The sequence below is a fragment of the Aphidius gifuensis genome, linkage group LG2 (assembly GCF_014905175.1).
Source record: "Aphidius gifuensis isolate YNYX2018 linkage group LG2, ASM1490517v1, whole genome shotgun sequence".
In the NCBI taxonomy this organism is placed as follows: Eukaryota; Metazoa; Arthropoda; class Insecta; order Hymenoptera; family Braconidae; genus Aphidius; species Aphidius gifuensis.
In genome coordinates this window covers 18,862,550-18,888,864 of record NC_057789.1, presented here as the reverse complement: position 1 = coordinate 18,888,864, position 26,315 = coordinate 18,862,550, and the positions used below count along the sequence as shown (strand labels likewise).

The 26,315-nt window shown below is 29.0% G+C and overlaps 1 protein-coding gene across 1 annotated transcript; it reads right to left on the bottom strand.

The window, feature by feature from the left end:
- Positions 1–9,662: 9,662 nt before the first annotated feature.
- LOC122850460 lies at positions 9,663–12,359 on the bottom strand. Its single transcript, XM_044149604.1, has 7 exons — positions 12,351–12,359; positions 10,539–10,655; positions 10,405–10,468; positions 10,243–10,308; positions 10,086–10,172; positions 9,937–9,987; positions 9,663–9,832 (listed from the first exon to the last, which is right to left on the bottom strand). The coding sequence occupies exons 1-7, from the start codon at positions 12,357–12,359 to the stop codon at positions 9,663–9,665; spliced, it is 564 nt and encodes a 187-aa protein (XP_044005539.1).
- Between the last annotated feature and the right edge of the window lie 13,956 nt (positions 12,360–26,315).

Below are 26,315 nucleotides of genomic sequence, written 5' to 3'. Positions count from 1 at the left end.
CCATCAGTTGATAAAAAATTAAGATAGGTTATAATTTGTCGAAAAACATGAATGAGATAGTAATAAATATTCACAGATCCCATTTAATTAGCCTAAGTTTGATGGAATTAGAATAAGCTGTTATACTTATTCTATTGGAATTTTTTTTGGAGAATATTAGAGTGAAGTTAATTTTCTTTGGGAGTAAATGGTTTAATTAATATTAATTAATTAAGATTAAGGGGTGCAAACTTTTTTATTTTTCATTTTATTAAGGTTTTTTTTTTTGCAATCGATGGATAATTGTTTGGAGAATCATCATATGCAAAAAAATCCCATTGATAGTTTTTCAATTTATTATTAAAAAATATTATAACTTTTAAATTATTGCTATGAGCTGATTAATCATTTTAGTCCATTGCGCATCTCTACCCACAAATCCCATACATTGACAAAGTGACAGCATTAATTTTATGATTACTCCAAGTTACTCCGAAATGTTTATTTATGATAAAAAAGTGCTTGAACATAAATTTATTGTTTTCTAATTTAACCTTTAAAAACCAGGAGTATGATAGAGATTAATGTGCATGGAGGGAAAATTTGGAGTAGGGATGCGCAATGGACCAAAATGATTAATCAGCACATAGCAACAATTTAAAAGTTATAACTTATAATATTTTTTAATAATAAATCAAAAAACTCCCAATGGGATTTTTTTGCATATTATGATTCTCCAAAGAATTATCTATCGATTGCAAAAAAAACCTAAATAAGTTGAAAAATAAGAAAATTCAGGCTGCCTGCACCCCTAAATATTAATTAATTAATATTAATTAAACTATTAACTCCCAAAGGAAATTAACTTCATTCCAATATCCTCCAAAAAAACTCCAATAGAATGAGTATAACAGATTATTCTAATTTCATCAAACTTAGGCTAATTAGATGGGATCATATTTACACACATACATTGAGTAAAATCGAGCCAAAATAATGGTCAAATTGCATTGACTAATTTGATAATCGCATTGAATAACACCATCAGCACTGATAATACAATTTTAAACAAAAAAAGCTTGGCATTCACATAATAGTTTTTTTTTTTAAACGATTAATAGAAAGTCAAGGGTTGAGTGCCCGAAAAGCGCGATCTACACGTCATTTTCTGGTTTTTTTAACATCACATGTTAATCAACATGACAATAATTAAAATTATCTATTGAAATAGAACTTTATAGATATTAATGATTTAAGTGAAAGATAAAAAACTGTCACTCATTAAGAATTAAAATTAATGAAATTGCTAGAAAATATTTGCACTAAATACCGGAATATCCAATATTTTTTTTTTTTTTTATTTATTTTTATATATATGTACAGATAAATAAAAAAGACCATTGATACAATAACCGACTTAAAATATATAAATACATATCTAATTATTATATTAAAAAACATTCGACAAAACGTAACTATGTATCCCCAAACATAAGACATCGACATTCAGGTTAAATAAAAGACCGCGCAAGCGGGCGTTTAGTCTCGTTTTTGAAAAAAACCAGAAACTTAGAAAGAATAACCCCTGCCGGGAATCGAAACCCGGGTCTTTTGCTTTCCGGGCAAACGCCTTGACCACTAGACCAATCGGCTTCTTATTTTTTCTAAGTTTCATCAAGTTAACTCCGACGTCCTTCTATGCGTCAATTCATTTTTTGGAAAAAAAAAAAAAACCTACGTGACATACACAATGATGCTGTAGTAGTGGTAGTATATAAAAAAATACAGTGTCTCACGATTTCCATTTTGCTTGCTGGAATAGTGTTGGTGCCTATCTGTTTACACACACATTACGATTTTTAAGACAAAAGCGTAACAAAATTTTCAAAGAGGGGCCACAAAATAAACGTAGTGCTAAACGAGTCCTCCAAGCCTAAATAATAGTACGACTATGTCCCTTGTAACCAACCTTAACAGTAATTTCAGATTTAATATTCCCAATTTCTTACAGGTCCCAATTGTAAATATTTACTGATCGATTCCGGCAACGTACTAATCGACGTTGCTTTATCAGTAGACTTTACGATATTTTTTAAAAATTTTTCCTTTTTTTTTTTTTTTTTTTATTCAACAAATTGTAGTGTCAGAATTCGTTTTTGAAAGATATTTTTTTATAAAAAAGAACAAAGAAAAAATATCATTTTCAAAGTCATTCATTTTAAAATGAAAAGCAAAAAAAAAATCGAACGTTAGAAAAAAATTAGAAAAAAAAAAATCCTACGGAACACTTAGGTTGCAACTTTACAAATTGTTTTTATATCATATATACATACTTGTTTTTTTTTTCTTTGTTTATTAGATAATGAGTGAAAAAAAATTAGAAAAAAAAAAATCCTACGGAACACTTAGGTTGCAACTTGGAGCAATTGACTATATTTTTTTTTTTTTTATCTCGATGATTTGTTATATCATATATACATACTTGTTTTTTTTTTCTTTGTTTATTAGATAATGAGTGTTGGTGCTGCTTGACAAGACATTTGTGCTTTACTCAAGTCTTGTAACTATGTTGACAGAACTGACTTTGCTGAAAAATTGTTAAGGCGAAATGAACAAACTGTTTTTGTTCGTCCTCGCCGCTTTGGTAAAACACTCTTCCTTGATCTGATTGCTGAACTATGCAAAGGTAATGAAGAACTTTTTGAAAGATGGAAAATTGGAAGAGTACTGAATATGAGTGGAACAGATTTCCTGTTATACAAATCAATTTTTCCATGATAAAACCAGCAAATGAATTATCATCATATGAAAATTCATTTCGTGAAATTCTATCTGATATTGCTCAATCATATAATTTAATCCTGAGAGGTGATAAAGTGATGAGTAATTTTAAGTATTTAATCAAAGACATGTCTAATATCAAAAAATTACATAAAATCGATGATAAAGAATTTTGTGGTAAAGTAGTCATACTCGTTGATGAGTATAAAAAGAAATAAAAAAAATATAAAAAAAATATAAATAAAAAAGAAATTTTGTCTGAAAAAATCCTGAGAAAATCTGGAAAAACTCTGGAATAATATCTCCGGAAGTCTCGATCGCGTAGAAAATCCGGAGATATTATTTCTACCAAGGGTGTGTTTGGCTATAATTAAGACTAAGTAAAAGATCTAGCGGCTAAGTGAAAAATCCAGGTGAGGAAAAGATGTAGCTAAAGAAAAGAACGTAGCGGGTAAAATAATGTAGATATTGTATGTTTAGCTATAATTAAGGCCGAATAAAAGATATAGCAAAGGTCAAGATATAGCTGAGAAAAGATCTAGCGGCTATAAGCAAAACATTTTTCTTTATCCAAGTTGGAATATGACTTTGGAATCTAGTTTTTTCTAGTTACAACTCGTCATCTTATAAATATATCGATATTTTTAATTTTCAATAATCGATGTCTCAAAAATAGATAGAGATATTAAATTTTTATCATCACTATTGTTTTTCTCCGTACAAAATCTTACTGGAATCATTATTAATATTGATTTTTCTTAAATTTATGATTATTTAAAAATATTAAATCAATGAAAAGTTAGTAATATATTTCGATATATTTTACCTTCAAAGTTCAGTATCTCGAAAACTGTTGAAGGTACGATATTTTTGTTTGCACCACAATAATCCTCGTAAAAAATACTAATAAAATCGATTCCAAATTTTTTTTTTCACTAAACTATTTATCTACTAAAAAAATGACGAAAAGAAAAATTCAATATCATGTTTCTTCGATACCTCGAAAAGAATCCGAGATATCGAAGTTCAGTTGCGACCGATATTTTTTGCTTGCAATGACGTTCTAATATTACTTATAAAATCTTGTCTCCATGAATATCGTAATCTTGCTAAAAATCCCGAAATCGAAAATAGAAAAAGGTTTTGCGGCACGGGTTAATGTTGAGTAAAAATTCTGAAAATTTGAGAGAATGTTTTTTTATATATTTCTAACCAAATGAGGGGGTGAGAGTGATCAAATTCCACCATAGCCTTTTTAAGGACCACCCTAATATATATATATATATATGCACTGTGATTGGATGATATTTATTTATTATGGATATATTTACTAATAATAATTGAAACAATGACTTAAAATATAAATTTATGATGGATTTATTTATTAATAATAAAAAAAAACAATGACTGAAAAATTATAAATTTAATATCAAATATTTATTCAATTTTGCATGATTCATTCGAGTATTGTACAATCATTATGCCAATTATTATTATTATTATTATCATCATCATTAACAGAAATTATTTCTTCTATAAATACAACATCATCATCATCCTTTTTTGAACAATTTGCAATGTCCATTTGACTATTATATATCCCGTGTAAAAATAATCGACTTTATTATGACTTCATAATGACTTCATATGATATGAAGTCATAATTTGAAACAAATATAATGAATTCATAATGAAGTCAAAAAAAAATTTTATATGAAAATTTAAGTGTATAATTGTACAGTTTAATATGAAGTCATATGAAGTCATATGAAGCCACGTGAAGTCATATATGCATATAACTTCGTGGCTTCACTGTAATCAAATGTATTCTGTCAAATATATTCATGTTATTAACAATGTCAGCATCGAGAGTATTATGAGTTTGACGTTTGTTGGTTTTGAAATCTTTTAATCCTGTTTTTTGTTTTATTCATTTTGTGATAAAGATCCATCCTTACCAACTTCAATACATTCGAGCCAAGTCTTATCATCTATTAAAACAAATCGTATTATTGCTAGAATCTACGTCAGAGTATATTTGTGTTATTTTCAATATTTTTTATATTATTTTGTTTAATATTTTTTGTATTGATATTTTTTTTTATTTATATATTTCTATATTTATATATATCTTCATATTTATTTAATTTTTTAAAATTTTTCTATATATATATATATATATTTTTTATAATTTTTTACATTCATTAAAAATTTTTTCAACTTACCACTTTCTAATAAGACCCGGGCAGAATAATACTTATCTCTCTATTTGGCACTAGTAATTCCTTCTCGTTTTATTTGAGTGATCGGCACCACGTCACTTTCTTGTGAAATAAGCCACAAAATCAGCGCATATCGTTCTTTTGAATTCGACATATTATATACTTTAAAATATATAAATATGGCTATATACAAAAAACCGTAAAGCAAAGTTTAGCTTCGTTACGGAGTAAATAAAAGTCGTTACTACGTACCACTTATCAATTGTTTTTTGAGTTGCTGCTCAGACAATAACAGTTACTTGACAACGGCTCACATTCAATTTTTCGTTTAATTTGTTTTGGTTTTTTTTTTGTTGTTGATAAATAATAAATTCATAATAAATAAATATAAATTTTGTTATCTACGTATAAATATTGATTTCTTTGAATTCTCATGGATTACACTTTGATAAGACATTATTCAAGGTACGTTTATTTTATTTTTATATATAATTTGAATACATGTACTTATATATCTATTAATATTTCGACACAGAAATATTACTTGTAAATCATGTCGTCATACGAAAAAAATTTTGGTGAATTGTCGCGAAGTACTCGATGGAGACTTTCCAAATTTATAAATAGCGAAGTGAGCGTTGAAGATGAAACACCAATAGCTACAAGTGACAGTCTAGACATTGACAATGGTATAATATGATTTTAATTATTATCTATGATAACACCTGAATAATAAATTTAGTATATTGAATAACAATAAAATTTACTTGTCATTTACATTTTTTTAAGATACTATATCCATCAACCAAAATACAATTCTGGATGCGACTAACTTTGTTAACACTGATTCTTATTTAAATCAATCAGACTCCGATGGTTACGAGAATAATATATGCGACTTTTTTGATGCTGACTGTCAATCGAATCAATCATCAAAAACGGTAACGAGGACAATAATGATTCACAGTCATCTGGATCCGATCGTGATTCTGATACTGATTCAGAAAGTGACATCAGCTCAGATAATAGTGAATCGAATGCGGACCCGAATGATGTTATTTTTCGATTGTATTGATGATTTACTGTATCCTGGATCACCTATTACCGAGGTGAAAGCATTATTGCAATTTTAACATTCATAGTTCGTCATAAATTAAGTGGTAGTTGTTTAAAAGATTTACTTCATCTTATTCAGCTGCACTGTATCAAGCCAAATTCTTGCATTACGACACTTTATAATTTTAAAAATTTATGTCCAATATAGATAAAAGTTTTATATATTACTGTGCAAATTGTTATACCGGTTTTAGCAGAAAAAACAATTGTGCTCACGATGTGAGATCAATACAAAGCACAATAATTTTTTAGAAATCCCTATCATACCACAACTAGAAAAATTATTAAACCGCGATGATATTGTTCACAAAATTCACTCTCGATTAATGCGACAAAACATTTCTCCAAGTAATTACGAAGATATTTATGATGGATCTTCTTGGAAAAAACTTAATTTAGAATTAGGATATTTCAATAAGCCATTCGATCTTTCGTTAACCTGGAACACAGACGGAATAAGTCTCTTTAAATCGTCTAAGTTCAGTATCTGGCCATTGTTTTTACAAATAAACGAATTACCGTTTATTGACAGATGCAAACAAGAGAATATTATTTTAGGTGGCATTTGGTATGGACCAAAAAAACCACATGGTAATTTATATTTGAGTGTTTTTCGAGAGACATTCTTAAAATTATATCGTGGGATACCAATGAAAATTATTGGTAATAATATTACTGTCAGAGTTATTTTGCTATTAGGAACAGCTGATATTCCCGCTAAAGCTGCTATGTTGAATCTGAAACAACATCTAGCTACTTTTGGTTGCATGGTATGTACCATTAAAACTGAATCAATAGGCAACTATCGTTATTACCCTTACCCAAGAAGGTCAGTAAATTTACGTACGACTGAGAAAACTAAAATTCATGCTAGCCAAGCACTTGCACAGGGTACTGAAGTCGAAGGTGTCAAAGGCCCAAGTATGTTATCACAAATTTGTTATGATTATATAAATAATACAGCTATTGATGACATGCATTGTATTTATTTAGGGGTAGTGAAAAAATTAATGAGCATATGGTTTGGAACTGAAGATGTACTGGGGAATCTTAGACATGTTTTCGAGTCAATTAACAATCAGCTTTTACTCATCTGTCCACCACATTTTGTATCACGGTTGCTTCGTTCATTGGTTGATCGCAAGTACTGGAAAACTTATGAATTCAAAAATTTTCTTTTATATTATTCTGTTCCTATTTTTTCTTTTTATATGCGGTCAGAACAGTTTGAACATCATAAGCTTCTAGTCTTAGGAGTTTCATTACTTAGCTCTACAAGTATTTCTGAGACTATGATCACTACTGCCTCAAAAGCTCTCAATAAATACGTTCTTGAATTTCATAAATGGTACGGTAAATACAATATGACCTGTAACTTACATTCGCTAATCCATCTTCCTAATAACGTCCGAAAATTTGGACCTCTTAGAATAACGTCATTATTTCAGTTCGAACATTTGAATGGTATTTTCAAGCGACTGATTCATGGAACAAGGTACAGTAAGCTACAAATGGGTTCATTAATTTCAACTTTTTCTAATTTATTTATTCTAAAATCAAGATTGTTACCTGGTGATGCTGTCACTGAGTTTTGTGAAGAAGTTGAAAAAAGCAGCAGACGTCGAAAAAAACTTGAATTAATTGAAGGGACTGACTCATATATACTCGGTAAAATAGAAAAATCATTGCCATTGCGGCAAGTTATAAAAGATGCTCTACAAATAGCTGGCATCATAATATCCGGTTCACCTGTTACATTTAAAAGACTTTATCAAAATGGCATCATATATGATTCAATAGCGTACACAAGAAAGAGAAAAAAAATTTCGACTCTGGTTAAGTACGAATTCCAAAATGAATGTTTTATAGGCGAAATTGATACTTTCTTGAAAATAAATCAATGCATATGTAAAAATCAGTGCACACATCACTCAAAATGTTACGCTCTTATTGCTCCTTATACGATTATTACCCCTTCTATAGAAACACAAATTACCAATGGTCAAATAAAAATATATAAAATATGTACCGTATATCAACATGAACCTTGCTTGTTATCGATCTCACAAAATTAAAAGACGTTTGTTTTAAAATAAAAAATCCAAAAAACCCTGCCATCATTTATGCAGTAGATAGAGTCAACACATTGGAATTAGAATAATTTTTATGTACATAGTTATACACGCCTATACAAATAGGATTATATTAATATAAGTGATTGAGAAATGACGAATAATTTTAAATACTGTAAATAAATTAAATGGTTCAATAAGATATTTTTTACTTTTTTTTTAAAAAAAAATTATTTTGCTCAGTAAAGCTGTTGTTTGAATATTAATTTTTTTTGTTCATCGTAAAAAAAAAGCATTGAATTTTTACGTAAGATGAAATAATGCTACCGTAAAATGATAAAGGATTTAAATTTTAAGTTTTAATAAAAGAAAAAATAACTGGAATTTCATTGAATGAATGGATATGTTATGTTAAGAACTTGAATTTTATGGTTTAATAAAAAAAGAGATGTGAAAATCAATACTTATACTTGTGTTAATTGAATTACATGTTATGTATCGCGCATTTTTGACGCGCAAACATTGACTAGCAACGCATGATAACAACGACTTGTTATTTTGTTTTGTTTTTCATTTTATTGCTAACTTCTTGCAGTAAACAGTTCATGGTCGTCAGGCAATACAATTGCTTTTTTTCCGATACGTTATTACTTTTCTGAATTTATTCACAATGTGGGCCTTAATTTATTATATAGAAATAAAGCAAAATGAAATCGTACCTATAAATGATCTTAAAAAATCGTTGGATGGAAATTCTTTTCACAATATAAAGAATGGAAAAGTGTACGAAGTAAAATTCTTGGCAAAAGGAGGTAAAAATTTTTTTTAATATTTCTTAATATAAAAACACATGTTCATTATATAAATCTAATAATATCAACCTTGATTTTCTATTATACCATATAGTATAATTGTAATCCATACAGTTTTTGATATAATTTCTTATTCATATATTTTTTTTTTTGATGAATGTGAAAAAAAAATTTTAAAAATCATGGCTGCAAACATTAAACACAACAGTGAGTTTTGATACAATTTATGAAGAATGATGAGAAAAATGCAATTTCTTCTGGAAAGTTATCAACAGCAAAAACTTGGTGAATTTAGATTATTATACTGTGACTCAATTTTGTTTTAAGCAAAAGATGATAAATATTCCAAAGTATATTGTTGCCTATTTTATTAAATTTCTAACTGATCACAAACCTTTTTTCTATTATTTACAGAATTTAGGTCAAAAAAAATCGCAAAACGTAAAAGCTCAGCAACTCTGATAATTCATCCGATGTATCAGTAAAATATAAACCTAATGATGATTCAGATGCCAACATTGACAGCGACACTGACTGTGAAGGCCGTCTAGATAAAGAAATTATAAAGTCCAACAAACCTTTATATTAAAACTTTATATTAAACTGTACAATTATACACTTAAATTTTCATATAAAATTTTTTTTTGACTTCATTATGAATTCATTATATTTGTTTCAAATTATGACTTCATATCATATGAAGTCATTATGGAGTCATAATAAAGTCGATTATTTTTACACGGGATATTGTCGAATTCTATGGCAGCTCTCTCCAGTTTTTCTTGTTGTTCTCTGATGATGTTTCTCTCTTGCTTCAATGCTTCTTCTTCCCCTTCTGGTGGTCTGAGAGCTATATTGTTAGATAAACAAATAAGTAATTATTATTATTATTATTATTATTTTCTTTTAATGAGGTGTATTTATTATTTATATGAACAGTTTAGATATACTTACAAAAATTAATAATTGGCATTCTTCCAAATGAATCAAAAATTTCATAGTATCCTGAAAACATAAGAATTAACATTATTAAATCGAGTAATTAATATGAAGAAAATAATTATGTGTGTGTGTGTGTATATATATATATATGTATATATTACCATCTAGAGTCACATCATACTGCAACTCATCAAGTGCCACTAGTGAATCGTCTTCTTCTGGGAAAATGGAGCCATCATTCCAGTAATCTGTAATACAATGAATAAAAATTATATTTTATAAAAACCAAATAAAAAATTATGAACATTCGAATTATACCTGGCAAAATAGTTGAGATTGGAGTTCTATTATTTCCTATACATTTTGTATGAATATTGAAACCACCTGTGGATAAAAATTTATGCAGTTTATTATTATTATTATAGACATGTTTAATGATTTAGAAAAAATCTCTGAATTTAAATATAAAAAAGTACTTACAATAATTATTCATTAGTCTTGATAAATACATCAAACTATGTATTGATAGAAGATTATATTCAATCTGAGAAACGATATTTATTAAAACAAATATAATGATTCAATATAATTATGCATAAAAAATCGAATATTACCATTTTTAAATTATCCTCTCGCATGTGTAAATCATATGAAACTCCAGAACGCTCATCCTCTCGATACTCTCCCTCAATAACAATCAGTGGTGCAATTTGGGTGAAAAGTCGATCCAACTGAAAATCAAGAAAATTAATGAATTAACAAATTGAAAACCACTAATAAATAAATCAAAAACTTAGAATGATAAATTTATGAATACTAATAAATAATTTAAAATGTTGATATATCACTTACCTCATTGTTATAAAATTCGTAAATCACCTGGTTCACAGTCTCAGCAAGTCCCAAACTGATTTGATATTTTCGCAGTTGTACTTGGCTTATATATCCCAAAATAAGGGCTTAGGTGGGGATCATTAGGATGATGATGGAAATAGGAAGTTTGTTTTTCATGGAAAGCATTTTTCAAAAGCTGCGCATACTCACAAAATGACTTATAATTCTGAAAATTAGATATGTAAAACTGTTTACTATGCGAGGTTTGTTGTCGTAAACAAGAGATAGAACGTTTGCAATAATCTATTCTCATTATACCTGGAGGAGATGATTGTTGAATTATGTGTCACTAACCAACATAGAAAATATATATTCCCTATGTTGTCATGTAATGTTTCATGTAAAATTGTGCATCTACACATACACACATACAGTCACATGCTAAGATGATGCTTTGAGAATCTCTCGTCCTAAACAAAAAAAAGTTTTTCTCTTACATACTATAATATCTTTACAATACTTTTATTTTCCTGTAAATAAACAATGTTAAAATTTTCTCAATATTTTTATCTCGTTATGCTTCAATAATTGAAGGTCAAATTTACAAGATGAAACTTGTTTAGAATTGCTCACAACTGCCGCACATAAAAACTGTCAAGTAAACAAAAGATAAAATTTTCCAAGAGCTTTTATTTTATTTTTAAATTCTATCACCGTGAATAATGAAGACAATGTAACAGGATAAATTGTATTGACTGTTATTCACAAAAATACATCTTGAAGGGAAGCAAAATGTTTTATTTATTTTCCGATAAATATTTTCAAGACAAAAATTCTATGAAAAATGTGACACACCTTTTGAAAATGAAATAATTTCACCCCATCGTACGTATATAAAGACTCTCAAAACAATTAAATATATCAGTATCTTCTGAACCTCACAGCCGGAGTTTATATTTTTTTATTTTCTGCTACTTAATACAGTTTTTATACTTTACAAATATGGCTGACTCAATGATAATATTCGCAAATATGCCAATGAAAAGTCATAAAGAGCAGCGTGCTTTTTATGATAACATGTTTATTAACTTATCGCAGAATAGTGTCAACAGAGATACAATTTGTGAATCAATCGATGATTTATCGTGTCGAATTGTTAAATATAATGATATTATGAAGAATGAAAATTTGGAGTATAACGAGCGGAAAAAATTTTCAACTTCTCTAATATATGCAAAGCGGGCATAGTTAAAAATTGAAAAATTACTAATTAAAGTTAGTTCCAGTTTAAACGATGATAGTGACTATGAGAATGTTAATAATAATGATAGTGAAAGTGAAAATATTAGTGCTAGAGTAAGATGGCAAGAAGTTTCAAGTTTATTCGATTCAAATATGCGCACATGCGCAGTAATCAATTTGCAACATGTTGATGTCCAGGCTTTTTGTAATGATGTTAAAACATTGCTCATAGCAAAATTAAATTTGGCAATGGAAAGTACTAATTCTTATAAAGTTGATTGTGCTTTATCATGCAAATTTAAAATTTCCAAACAAGACAATGAGACAATTGATACAAAATATCTTCATACCGGAAACATGATAATATTACCATCAACAGATATGGATGAATTGTATACAGCAAAATTCAATGAATTAAATGCGCGAAAAGATGATATTGAAATGCAAGACTCAGGTTGGACGCTTCATGAAATAAATAACATGGAAATTCAAATCAATGTATACAAACCACTTAAGGGTGGTAATTCGTTTGGAGAATTACCGAAATGGCTCAAAGTAAAACATGCAATAATAAATGTAAAAAATGATGATGAATACTGTTTTCTGTGGTCAATTTTAGCAGCCATGTATTATTTTAAAGATCACCCTGAGCGTATGAGCAAGTACAAGCCACCTAACAATGGTAAAGATCCATTTAAAAATATTTTATTATATCAACAATTTGATTTTCCAATGTCATTACAGGATATCAAAAAATTTGAAAAAGTAAACGATTTATCAATATCAGTATATGGCATCGAATATAATAAAAATGAAAATTATAAAATAATAGAAAGAAATGGTAAAAAACAAAAAATAATTGTGCCATATCACTTGAGTGAATATAAACCAATCGAGCCAACAAAAAATTTAAATTTCAATAAAGTTTATGTAAAAAACAATTCATCTTTTAATGCAACGAAAAATGAATAAAAGAAGAAGAAGAAGAAGAAGAAAATGAAGAAGATAATAATGATGATGAATACATTCCAGATGAATATCATTATACTTGGATTCATAATATGTCAATGTTGCTGTCATCACAATTGTCAAAACACAAAAATAAAAAATTTTTTCGTGATCGTTGCTTGTGCAGTTTTCAAGTTCAATCATCTTATTTGAATCATAAACTTGCATGTTTTAATGTCAATAAGTCGCGTATTGAACTGCCTACAAAACAAAATAATATTTTAAAATTTAAAAATTATAAATATCAGTTAAGAGTGCCGTTTGTTGTTTACATGGACATTGAGTGTTTGCTTAAAAAAGTGGAAGAGAATGAAGATAGTGTGCAAAGATAAAGTGTTGATGTGCAAAGTCATATACCATTCAGTATAGGCTATTATTTGAGGTGTGACTATGATGACTCTTTATCAAAACATAAAATATATCGTGCTAATGATTTTATTGAGTGGTTCATTAATGAGCTATATGAAATATCGAAAAATGTTGATGCTATACTCAGTGTAAATAATCCAATGATTATTTCTCCACAAGAACAAGCTGAGTTTGATAGAGCACAGTTTTGTTATATTTGTAATAAAAAATTCACGGAAAAAGACCCTAAAGTTAAAGATCATCATCATTTCTTAAATCGCTACAGGGGTCCGGCACACAACAGCTGTAATATAAATTATCAAGAGTCGTGTATTATAAATGTAGTGTCGCATAATATGTCAGGTTATGATTCTCATTTTATTTTAAAACAATTAGCAACTCAGTTTCCAGGTCGTATGACATTATTACCGGTAAATAAAGAAAAATATATCTCATTTACAAAGTATGTCGAAGGTACACGCGTGCAGCTTCGTTTTATTGATTCATTTAGATTTATGCCTTCGAGTATTGAAAAATTAGCCTCATATTTAACAAATGATGAAAAATATATAACTCAAAAATATTACACTGATAAAAATAAATTCAGTTTCGTGAATAAAAAAGGAATTTTTCCATATGATTTTGTTGATTGTTTTGAGAAATTGAACCTTCCTACTTTACCAACGAAGGATCAGTTTTTTTCAAAACTCTATGATAAACATATTAGTGATGCCGATTATGCTCACGCTTGCAATGTTCGGCATACTTTTGATATAAAAACACTTGGAGAGTACTCAGATTTATATTTAAGAACTGATATTTTATTATTAAGTGATATATTTGAAAATTTTAGAGATAATTGTATGGAAACCTATAAGCTTGACCCACTCCATTTTATTACATGTCCATCATTGTCAATGCAGGCAATGCTAAAAACTAAATTGAATTAGAGTTGCTGACTGATGTTGATAAAATGTTGTTTATTGAAAGCGGTATTCGGGGTGACTTGGCACAATGTTCAAATCGTTGGGGTAAGGCAAATAATAAATATATGAAATCTGGCTATGATCCAAATTTAGAAGATGATTATTTAATGTATTTTGATGTTAATAATCTATATGGGGCTTCAATGATGTCATATTTACCGTATAAAGATTTTAGTTGGGTTGGAAATTTTAATTTAAATATTTTAAATAAAATTAGTGAAACATCAGAATAGGGTTATATTTTAGAAGTTGATATGGACTATCCAATCGAATTGCATGATGAGCATAAAGATCTGCTACTAGCTCCAATACATGATAAGCCACTATTGCCAACTTCGAAATGTAAAAATTACTAACAACATTGTCACCAAAAAATATATTATTCGCTATAGAAATTCGCAATTATACACCAGTCTAGGATTAAATATAGCTAATAATTTGTATAGAGTATTGAAATTTCACCAAAAAGACTGGCTCAAAAAATATTGGTTTAAATACAGAATTGCGTAAAAAGCAACAAATGAATTTTCAAAGAATTTCTATAAGTTTTAAATAATAGTGTATTTGGTAAATTGATGGAAGATGCTAGAAAGCATCGCGATGTACGAATCGTGACAAAATTGAAAGGTTGCTATGGTGCAGAAGCATTGATTACGAAACCAAATTTTTCAGGATCTTACATAGTGGTGATTTAGCAATAATAAATGCGTAGACTGAAAATTATTTTAAATAAACCAATATATTTAGGCTTTAGTATATTAGATATTTCAAAAACATACATGTATGATTTTTATTATAATTATTTACGCAAAAATTTTTCTAATTTTGTCACTTTATATTATATGGATACAGATAGTTTCATTTTAGGTGTAACACGTTATAATATTTATGAATATATGAAAAGAGATTGGGAAAAATTCGATACATCTGAGTATTCTCCTGCAAACCCTTGGGACATTAGGCAGCATAATAAAAAAGTAGTTGGCTTGATGAAAGATGAAACAAATGGGGATATTTTATTAGAATTTATTGGTTTGCGAGCTAAAATGTATGCATATCGAGTTCAGCGAGATAAAAAGTCATATGGCTCACGCGCAAAAAGTGTAAAAGGTTCTGCTCTAGGAACAATAACTTTTGATGATTATAAAAATTGTCTTTTAAATAATGTCAATATTGATCGTATTCAACGGACGATACAATCGAAAAAACATGAAGTTAAAACCTGTAGTGATTCTCACTGCCTTATACACGGAAAGACACCAAGTGAACGAATCCTCCAACCAACGACTCCGTTTTATTTATTATATATATATATATATTTTTAGTATTTAATATTTTCTTTTTGTGTTATTATTATTATTTTGTAGTATATTCTCCCCCTTTTTATCAAGATAAAGAGAGGAGGGATAGCTTTGAGTGGGGACAGCTTGGTAGATCCGAGCTGCTCCAAAATATCTTGGGCTGAACTCGCTCTCTTGGCTGTGGGGCGTGGTAAGATGCACACGCTTCGTGATCGGCTCTTGTTTTAAGTATATTAGGGTTCCCATGTGTCTAGCTGGAGACCCAGCAGACATGTGTATTTTTGTAGGTTAGTTTTTGGGGCGTTGGCCGTGTGAATCATGGGCAACGTCAAGCATACATTTTTCATTTGATAATTTAGTTTAGTTATTTTGGTTAGAAACGCGGTCCCTTTTGTTAATTTAATTAATATATTAAATTCAAGGTCGTGATTAAGATTATGTATTACGTTTTGGATTATTGAGTTTACGTTTTGTATTTTGGATTTACGTTTAAGTTTTGGTTAATAAATATCACGTTTTGGGTTTTGAGTATAAAAATAATAATGTGTTTTGTTGATTATTTAATTTGTGTATTAAATATTTTTCCTTGTGACTTTATCCGGCCCTTCTACCATAACCAGCACACTGAGTGATTCTAGCGTCCCTCTAGGCTAATTATTGATACGCTATTTGGTTATTTTGGTCTTTGTTTCGGTTGTTGGATTTAATTGTCGTTATTTGGGTATTTTTGGTATGAATATGTTATGCCTTTTTCGAGTTTTAGGGCGAATTGAAAACCTCACGATTTTATCTCATGCCTTTTCAAGTTTTAGGGCGAATTGAAAACCTCATTGATTTTAGCTCATACCTTTTTCGAGTTTTAGGGTGAATTGAAAACTACACGATTCTAACACTATAATAATAATAATTTACGTTTCTGGATATTGGTTTTGGTTAGTTTTGTATTTCATGATAAATTAGTAAATAAACCAAATAAAATACTTGATAATTAGTCCGAGAAGGTAACATGCAAAAATGTCACGTTACAAACCATAGAAATGCGAAAATTAGCTTTAAGTGCTGGTGATGATAAGCGACATCTTATTGAAGACTCAACTGATACTCTACCGTGGGGTTACAAAGAAGTATTTGTTGATGAGCCAATGAAAATTGAATAAAAATGTTTACATTTATGTTTTTCAAATTTAGCAAAAGAGGGTGCTTGAGTAGCATGAATAAAACCTCATACTCAAGCGAGAGTAAAAGTCGCTATAATGTAAATATGTACTTATATTACAGGGGTATGTTACTAGGGTATTATACTGTATTTTTTTTTTTTTAAATAAAATGACAAATGTTTGTTGTGCAAAAAAATACAAAAAAGTTTTATAGATGGATATCATGTCGAGATATAAATAAACAATTAAGTAAAAATTGAATAAACAAATACGCGAATGAATAAAAATTTAAGCTAGTATTATCTAGGGTTTATCTGGTAAGTTGTAAATACACTTCATGCAATAGTGTAAAAACTGCTTTAATGGTTATATGTTTTAACTGTACAAATAAATAATTAAATAAATAAATAATCCAATAAAACAATAAATAAAATAAAATGAATAAATAAATAAATATAAAAATGTAGAAATCATAATAATTTTAATAAATATTAATGTAAATGTCTGCTATGTATAATACTAGTGTATTATAATACAATTCAAAAATATAATTATTACCACAGCCTGTAAAATGTATTATGTTTCAAAAAATGTGTAAATAAATAGAGTGAATAATTTTAAAATGCATTGTTTTTTAGTTTATAAGTCTGCTTTATTTATCCATTGATTATGAGTATTATCGAAACCCAAGAATTTTACATATAATTTATTACCACGTTTTTTTATTACTTTTTCAATCAAATAAATATTTGGATGTTTGACTGAATGTAATTCTTCCTCATAAAAACATCCTTGCAAAGGGTTTTTTTTGATAATCTTTTAACATGTATGTTACTGGATTGGTATTGTTGATTTTTACAATTTTAAATATTTCATTAGTATAATTTGGTATATATCCTTTTTCAAAAACATGCTTATATTTTAATATTCGAACAAAATCATAACGTTGTTTTAACTTGCCAGCATGATTTGGAGTCACGTCAGCAGGCTTCATGCCAATTGTTCGATGTTTTCTCTTGTTATATTCCTCTAGAAGAGATGGTAGTAATTTTTCCCACTTGTATGTGCCTTGAGAACTAAATTTCATCCACATTATAGGTTTTAATGTGCGATTAAAACGCTCACAAATGGATGCTTTCAAGTGTGTGAATGTAGAATACATGTGTATTTTATATTTTTTCAACAATTCATTGAATTTTGAATTTTTAAATTCTTTTCCATCATCTACATACAAATTTTTTGAAATGCGGCCAAGTTTTAAGATGCTTTCAAATGCTTTTGTAACTTCGATTGCACTTTTATTTTTCACAGCTACAGCCCATGCAAATTTTGAAAAGTTGTCAATTACAGTCAATATGTATTTATAGCCATTATTTTCAGCAGCATATGGAATCATTTCCACAAGATCAGCTTGCCAGGTCTCATCAATGTCACGAATATCAACATGTCTTCTTGAAAAATTTTTTCGCGCAAGCGCATGAAGCTCTTTAACAATATTCCATTTATACTTTGCCATGTGACAGCAACTGATGATATGCAACAACTAATTATTAATATGCAATTTTCTCAATATATGAAACCAGCTTCTCGCAATTCCTCAATAATCGATATGATTTCATTATTGTGACTGGAGTTTCCAGCTGCTCGTGAGGCAATCAGTAATCGCAGGCGTTCGACAAGTTCTTCAGGATCATTCCACCATACATAATCTAGTCGTGGAATATTTCTTGTGCTTTGGAGACTCATAGTTGTAGACAAAAGACCAGCACCATGATGCTCAGTAATATAAGGTGAAATATACTCCATAAATTTTGATGAAGCTGGATTTCTGATAGATCCAAGTGGTTCATAACGTTTTAGATGACCATTTGTATTTATGATAATATTAGCATAATTTTTTTTATCAATATCTGTCACTTGATTTTTATTCGGACTTTTCATGAATAATAATTCCATTATTCCTGGTGTCATTTCATAGAAATTGTTATCAATATATACACAATTGTCTTTAAAAGAAACTTCAGCAGAACCAATTTTATAGTAGGACCTGAATTTTCTCACTCCAAAATCTTTATCCCATGCTATTGTATCGATGGTGTTAAGATAATGATTCACCAAGCTATCATTATCATTGATACTTGTAATATTATTTTTTTTCTATGACTTTTTTTGCACTATTTTCTTCTTCTTCCACATTTATTAAAGTATCATCGGAAATTTTGCTATTTTCATCAATTTTGTTATCTTCATTTTCCTCATCAAAATTGGTATCTTTTGATGCCTCAATGTTTTCTGAATTTGAAACTTTATCACTAATCTGTTTGAGTGGTGTCAGCAATGGCTTAAAATAATTAATCGATGACTGCTCTAAAGTATTTTGATTATGTTTTGATAATTTATGTTTTTGTTGTATTACTTTTTGAACTTTTTCTAATTCATTCAAAATATTAGATTCTTCCACAAGGTTTTCTCTAGTCAGAGGCATCTTGCACTCTTGGTGTCGTGAACTGATCTGCTCACTATTTTGCCCTCATGAGTATGATACATTATTTGTTTTATGCATCAATGCTAATAAATGTATCAAAATTTTTTCTGTATCGTCCAGCTTTTATTTCACTATCTTTATCAATAACAATAAACCCATAATTATCTTTCCAGCATTTATTTATTTATTTATTTATTGCAATTGCAATTTAACTGAATGTTACATATATTAATACATATAATAAATTACAATATAGTGATAAAGTTACGTAGTTGCATAGTTTCATAGTTGCATAGTTGCTTAATTACATAGTTGCTAAATTACTATTTTACAACAATATTTATATTTATACAGCAACAATTTAGGCCTGGAAGCCAGCGTACCAGTTGTAGTTTACTATATACATTAATCGTTAAATTTATCTGAACATAAGTAATCTTAGGAAATAAATATTAAATAATAATTACTTTGATGATATTTTTACACAATCCATTATAAATTGGGGAGTTATAGTACTAAATGACATAATGTGTTCAAATAGTGTTGTGTTTCGACATGCTTTATTCGTGACATTTAACATTGCATGAAGCGGTGAGACAGTTGATGACGGTGTACTACCAAGGTGTGACAGTGAATAAAAGTGAGAGAAATTACGTAGTGATGTTGATAGCATCCTTATTCTCAGGTCAGACAAGAGCGCTGGGCAATCAGCAGCTCCAGTAAGTAGCTTGATAAAGAATGCGATCAGCTGTGTATCACGACGTAGTTGGATTGATGGCATGTTAGCAGCTTGGTTGAGTACATCGTCATCACACCCTCTGGGCATTTTTAAATGCTGAGTTATGTATAGTAGTTGCTTACTAAATTTACGTTGTACTTTATTAAGTAGCATCAGTTGTTTTTTACTGTGTAGAGGGTAGACAGGTAGGCAATAATCAGTCTTTGACACAACATACGAGTTATATAATGTTTTAATAGTAACAGGGTTTTTAAAAGTGTGTGATAACCGTATGACAAATCCGAGCTGAATGGCCATGCTGAGCACCCTCTCCACTTGAGAGTTGAATAGTAATTTGTGGTCGAATGTAACGCCCAGGTCATTGATAATGTTAACGCGTTCTAGTATTTGACCATTAATTGTATAATGATGTGATACCAATTTCCTGGACCTTACAAACGACACAGTGTAACATTTAGCTACATTGATATCTAGTCTGTTCAATTTGAACCAGTTTACGAATATATTCAGATTGTGTTGTAAAAAATTGCTGTCAGACTGAGACTTAATTGGTAAATATAATTTAACATCATCTGCATAAAGTAAAGTATAGCATGATAAAGATTCAGAGAGGTCATTGATGTAAATGTTAAACAATAGTGGACCAAGGTTAGATCCTTGTGGTTTTCCGGACGTTGGTGAGTAAGGTGCTGAGAGGGTGTCACCCACACAGACGTAACAAAGGCGATCGACAAGATACGACCAGATTAACTAAATAATATTGGTTGGTAAATTAATCAAGATCAATTTGTTTACTAAAATTTTCCAGTCGATCCGGTCGAACGCCTTAGACATATCTGTGTAAATGACATCCACCTGACAATTATTATTTATATGTGACATTAGGGTGGTTCTTATTTGGGTGATGGGTGATTTCATCGTGCCGCCCCCTAATATCGTTGAAAAAAAATTAAAAAAATTTTTGGGCTATATAAGGAATTTTCATTTTTATCCTAGCCACCCCCTGTAACAGGGTGAAGTCTCCCATTTGAAATACATGGGGTTTTCTTACTTAGACGTAAGAATCGATCTAAAAGCGTCAATTATGCATGGAAAAAATCTTTTATTATATTAAATCATCGAGACTGAAGTCTGCTTTGAGATAAAAAAAAAAAAATTTATATGGGTCATTCCATAATTTTTTTATTATGCTAAAGGTTTTTTTTTTTTGTTCGATTTCGCTAGTTTTCAACGTTTTCAATATAATATGAGTGTTATGAAATTATACTTTATATATTTGATAGAAAAAAATTTAAAATAAAAAAATCTATGGGTCATTTCACGAAATTTCGTTCAACTCTAAACTATTTCTAATATTATTAAATATTAAATATTGTCTTGAAATGAAAAAAACATTTATTTATACATTTCGATTTATTTTTTTCTACATGACCATTGTTTTTTTTTTGCATCAGGAAACGGTATTCTGACACAATCTGTATGACAAATCGCTTTTGATCTTCATTTTGTGTTATTATTGAATTGTATTCATCAAACAGGCAAAAAGCTCGTTTAGCAGCAGCATTGACGGCTCTCAACTCCGTCACTGTTTTGAAACCTCTTTTGTGATTGATATCACTATGACTATAGAGATCGATCAACTTCTAAAAAATCTTTTATCAATATGAAAACGAAGAAAGAATAAATTGATTTATAATCTAAATTGAGTCCATAGCCGTTTGATACAATAATTTTAACTTAATATAGGAAAAATTGCTGTAAAGTTAATCTAGGCTTTGGATTAATTTATTTGGTTACACCCTTTCCTTAGCTATTTTTGCCATGATTAATTAATGAAAAAGCTATCAGCAAATGTTCCTAAGGAGAGGATGTAACCAAATAAATTACATCGTAGTCTGGATTAATTTTACAGCAGTTTTTTCTATATTAAATTGAAATTATCGTGTCAAATGGCTGTAGAGTGTTCATTTAGATTATAAATTAACTTATTTGGTTACATCTTCTCGGCAACGTTTGCAAATATTTTTTTAATTAATTAATTATGGCAAATGTATCTAAGGAAAAAACAAAGCCGCAAATAAATTAATTAACAGTCTAGATTAATTTCGTAGCCATATTTTTTATAATAAATTGAAATTATTGTGGGAAATGGCCGAAAAATGAATTCAGACTACGCATTAATTTATTCGATTACATTCTTTTCTTAGCAACGTTTTCCATTGACAATTTATAAAAAAAACTATTGGCAAATGCATCTAAGGAATGGATGTGACTAAATAAAATAATTCGTAGTCTAAATTAATTCCTCAGCCATTAGCCTCAAATATTTCAATCGATTATAGAATATTTTGCTGTGGAATCAATTTAGACTAGAATGTATTAATAATAGAATGAATGAATGTATTTGAAAGGAACTTTTGGATAATATTTAATTGATTTATTTGTCTATTTAATTCTTGAAAAGGGTGTAATTGAAAGGACGTTAAGAGGTTCTGCCGATTTTTTAAATCGAAGAGTAAGACAACAGTTTTCTTCTGTTTTTTGTCTTTTTCGCACTCATAGAAATACTGTGTTTCTAACTCATCCACAAAAGGTCTCTAGTGATTTCTCAATAATTCCTGATCAATACCTATTTTTTTCACTTGAATTATTAATTGTAAAAAAACTAAGCTCCAAACCTCTTTTATTTTATGTCCATACGTTTTGTCTTGTCTCATTTTATAACCCGATAGTTTTTTTTTTACATTGTCATATTGTCGATTAGAGATCTATTTTAATGGACTTTTTTTTGACAAAAGTCGCATTCTCCATAATAGCTTATGGTAAAAGTTGCCACCTTTGATAATTAATAAAAAAATAACAAGCATCCAAACAATTACCAAAAAATTACATAGAATGTATTAGTATTTCAATAATCTACTGTATAAATTTCGAAGCATTCTCATATTCGGAGAAAAATCGACAAAATCCCTTAAAATTAAAAATTTTGTTTCAACTTAAAAAAATTATAAAAAGATTTGCAAGAAATGACATCCCTTGAACAATTTGAGTTATAAGATGACCTTCAATTTTATTGAAAAATAAGAAAAAATAAGATGTTATTGGATATTTCAATCAATTAATCCATATTAATAATTGAACTGCACCTGAAGAGCCCAAGGAGGTATTCAAACATAGATGTACAAGCTAGAGTGAATAAGAATATTTCGTTCTGTCTTTTTTTTTGGTGCAGGGCTGATGTCAGCAGTTTTCGAACTGACTTACTCTGAAATTTAAGGCTTCAGCGACAGCCTATGCTTCAACACAGTAAAAAGGCAAAGCTTACACTTCTTATTCAACTCCATGGTTTATACACATCATGCAATCGAATTCGAAAATTCAATATTTGTAGTCTTTTATAACTTATAATTTGTAATACATGAAACGTGTGTAAAAAATGACCTATTTCATAAATTTACGTGTAATGACCCATAGATTTTTTTATTTAGAATTTTTTTTCATCAAATATATAAAGTATAATGTCATAACACTCATATTATATTGAAAACGTTGAAAACTAGCGAAATCGAACAAAAAAAAAAAACCTTTGGCATAATAAAAAAATTATGGAATGACCCATATAAATTTTTTTTTTTTTATCCTAAAGCAGACTTCAATCTCGATGATTTAATATAATAAAAGATTTTTCCCATGCATAATTGACGCTTTTAGATCGATTCTTACGTCTAAGTAAGGAAACCCCATGTATTTTAAACGGGAAACTTCACCCTCTTACAGGGGGTGGCTAGGATAAAAATAAAAATTTCTTATATAGCCCAAAAATTTTTTAAACGGTATTCGGTTTTAGAGTAATAATAACCATAATTTGGGTACTTTGATAGAAAAAGGGCAAAATATGATGATATTAGTTTGTACAACAATTTTTCGAATAATTTAGAACAGGTTGGAAGAATAGAAATTTGTCTGTAATTCACTATGAGTAGTTTATTTCCCTTCTTAGGTGTAGGTATTACTTCGGATTTTTCCAACATTTAGGAAGGTACCAGTAGTTATTGATGTGTTAAATATTGTAGTAAGTGGATGAATAAGTGCATCAGGGCATATCTTGATAATGGAAGCAGATAGGTTGTCTAGTCCAGTAGTGTTACTGTTTTAAGTTTAATAAGTTCACGTGCTACATCTGTGGGGTCAATACTAACTGAGCAAAAGTTGTTTTTGTTGAGTATATCATGTAAAATATTTGGTAGACTATTACTAGTGGAGGTAGACTTATTAAATATTTCGGAGAAATGTTTAGAAGAAGAGTTGGCTATTTTAGAGATATCATAACTAACGTGGTTGTCAATCAGCAAACTATTGATACTATCATTGTTGCTGGTTTTTTTATCATTAATAAATTTCCAGAAAATTTTAGGTTGGAGCTGGGCTGTTAATTCAATGTGTCGGTTATACGTAAACAAGTCACGTTTAACGAGAGCTTTGATTGACTTACTTAAATTTTTATTCTCAGGGAGTTGATGGAGGTGCTATTACGATTATTTTTTGATAAATATTTGTGTTTGCTTTTGATAAGCTCACGTAGTTCTGGAGAGTACCAGTTTGGGTAAGGTGATACCTGGGGGGCTATTCTCGAATGAATACGAGTCGACTCGTCCACACGGATCGAGGTCCGTGAACGGATCTCACATCTCTACTCAAGGCAAGATCCGTCCACGGACCTCGGTCCGTGTGAACGAGTCGACTCGTATGACTTCGAGAATAGCCCCCCTGGGAAGTGCGTTGTGGTGTATTGTAATTTTTTAAGATAATATTTTGCAATGTTGAGTAGAAAATGTCTCACAGAGTATCAACTGTCCCAGCATCACACGTGCACAATAGCTGTGCCCACGTCAAGGCCCTAAGATCACTTTTGTAGTGCACGCTATTAATATGCTTGGCTTTAAATGTGGACGAGAGTTGAGTATAAGGTGACGGATGTCTTAATTGAGTTGTTTGTAGATGATAGTTGTATAAGTGTAGTTGGAGTGGTGGATGGTACCTGTCTGGAGGAACCAGGGCATCACTTTCTTCTAATAAATATGTGAAATTATTCGTGAAAATTAAATCAAGCATATTGCCATTAGTATTGGTTACATTGTTTACTTAAGCAGTGACATGAACGAGGTTAATGCAGTGTTAAACTTTGTGTTGCAATGGGTAAGATCGTGAATGTATGGTAAATTGAAGTCACCTGCAATAATTGAATTACAGTCAAATCAAGATACATAAACTTGTAGTTGTTTGAAAAAGTTGGTACAAATTTTGGCCTTTGAGTTAACTATGTCAGGTGGTATATATATAACAAATAGGCGGTAATTTGTCCCCATGTATTCGAAGAATACTCCCAACTTCTCTATTTCAGTGATGTTACTGATTGAATCCGGAAGATTGATCTGGTGATATTTTGTTATATTTAATAGCTTTAGTGCACACAAGACACCTTCACCTCTGGATTTGGTACAAGAATTCCTGTCAGTTCTAAACACTCTATAGTAGTTACTATCAAAGTATAAATAAGACGATAAATTTTTGTCTAACCATGATTCAGTTACAAGGAAAATATCATGTCCTAAAGATAGAGAATTTGGGTAAGTGTCCCCAAACTTATTTCTAATACTACGACAGTTTTAGCAAAATATAGTTAATGTATCAAACGACTTATGGCTAAGTGGCCATACTGGTCTGACTGATGGATACCTCCATGGAAATATTTTATAAAATTTTTATAAAAATTTTATAAAATTGATTTTATAAAATGTTTTTATGAAAAAGTGGGCGAATTTGATGACAAATTTTATATGAAAATTTTATAAAGTTCTTTATAAAATTTGACATCTATTTTTATAAAAATAAATAACAAATTTTTATAAAATTTTATATAATTTTTTTTTTAATTTGATAAAATTTTTATATAATTTTTTTTTCAATTATATAAAATTTTTATATAAAATTTATATAAAATTTTATAAAGTTTTTATAAAATTTTATATATAAAAAAAATAGATATAAAATTCAAAGAGAAAATTCAAGTTTTCAAAAAAATATATGAGTATTTTTTATAAATTTTATTTCATAAAAAAAAAAAAAAAAACTAATATTAATTTAATAGTTATGTGAATAAACATATTATTTGAATAAAATTTATTAATGTATTTTAAATCTAATTATTTGTTGTCTCCTCAATTTTTTTCCTGAAACAAAAAAATTAAATTAATAATTTATTTTTAAATTATTATAATTCAGTTTGAATTA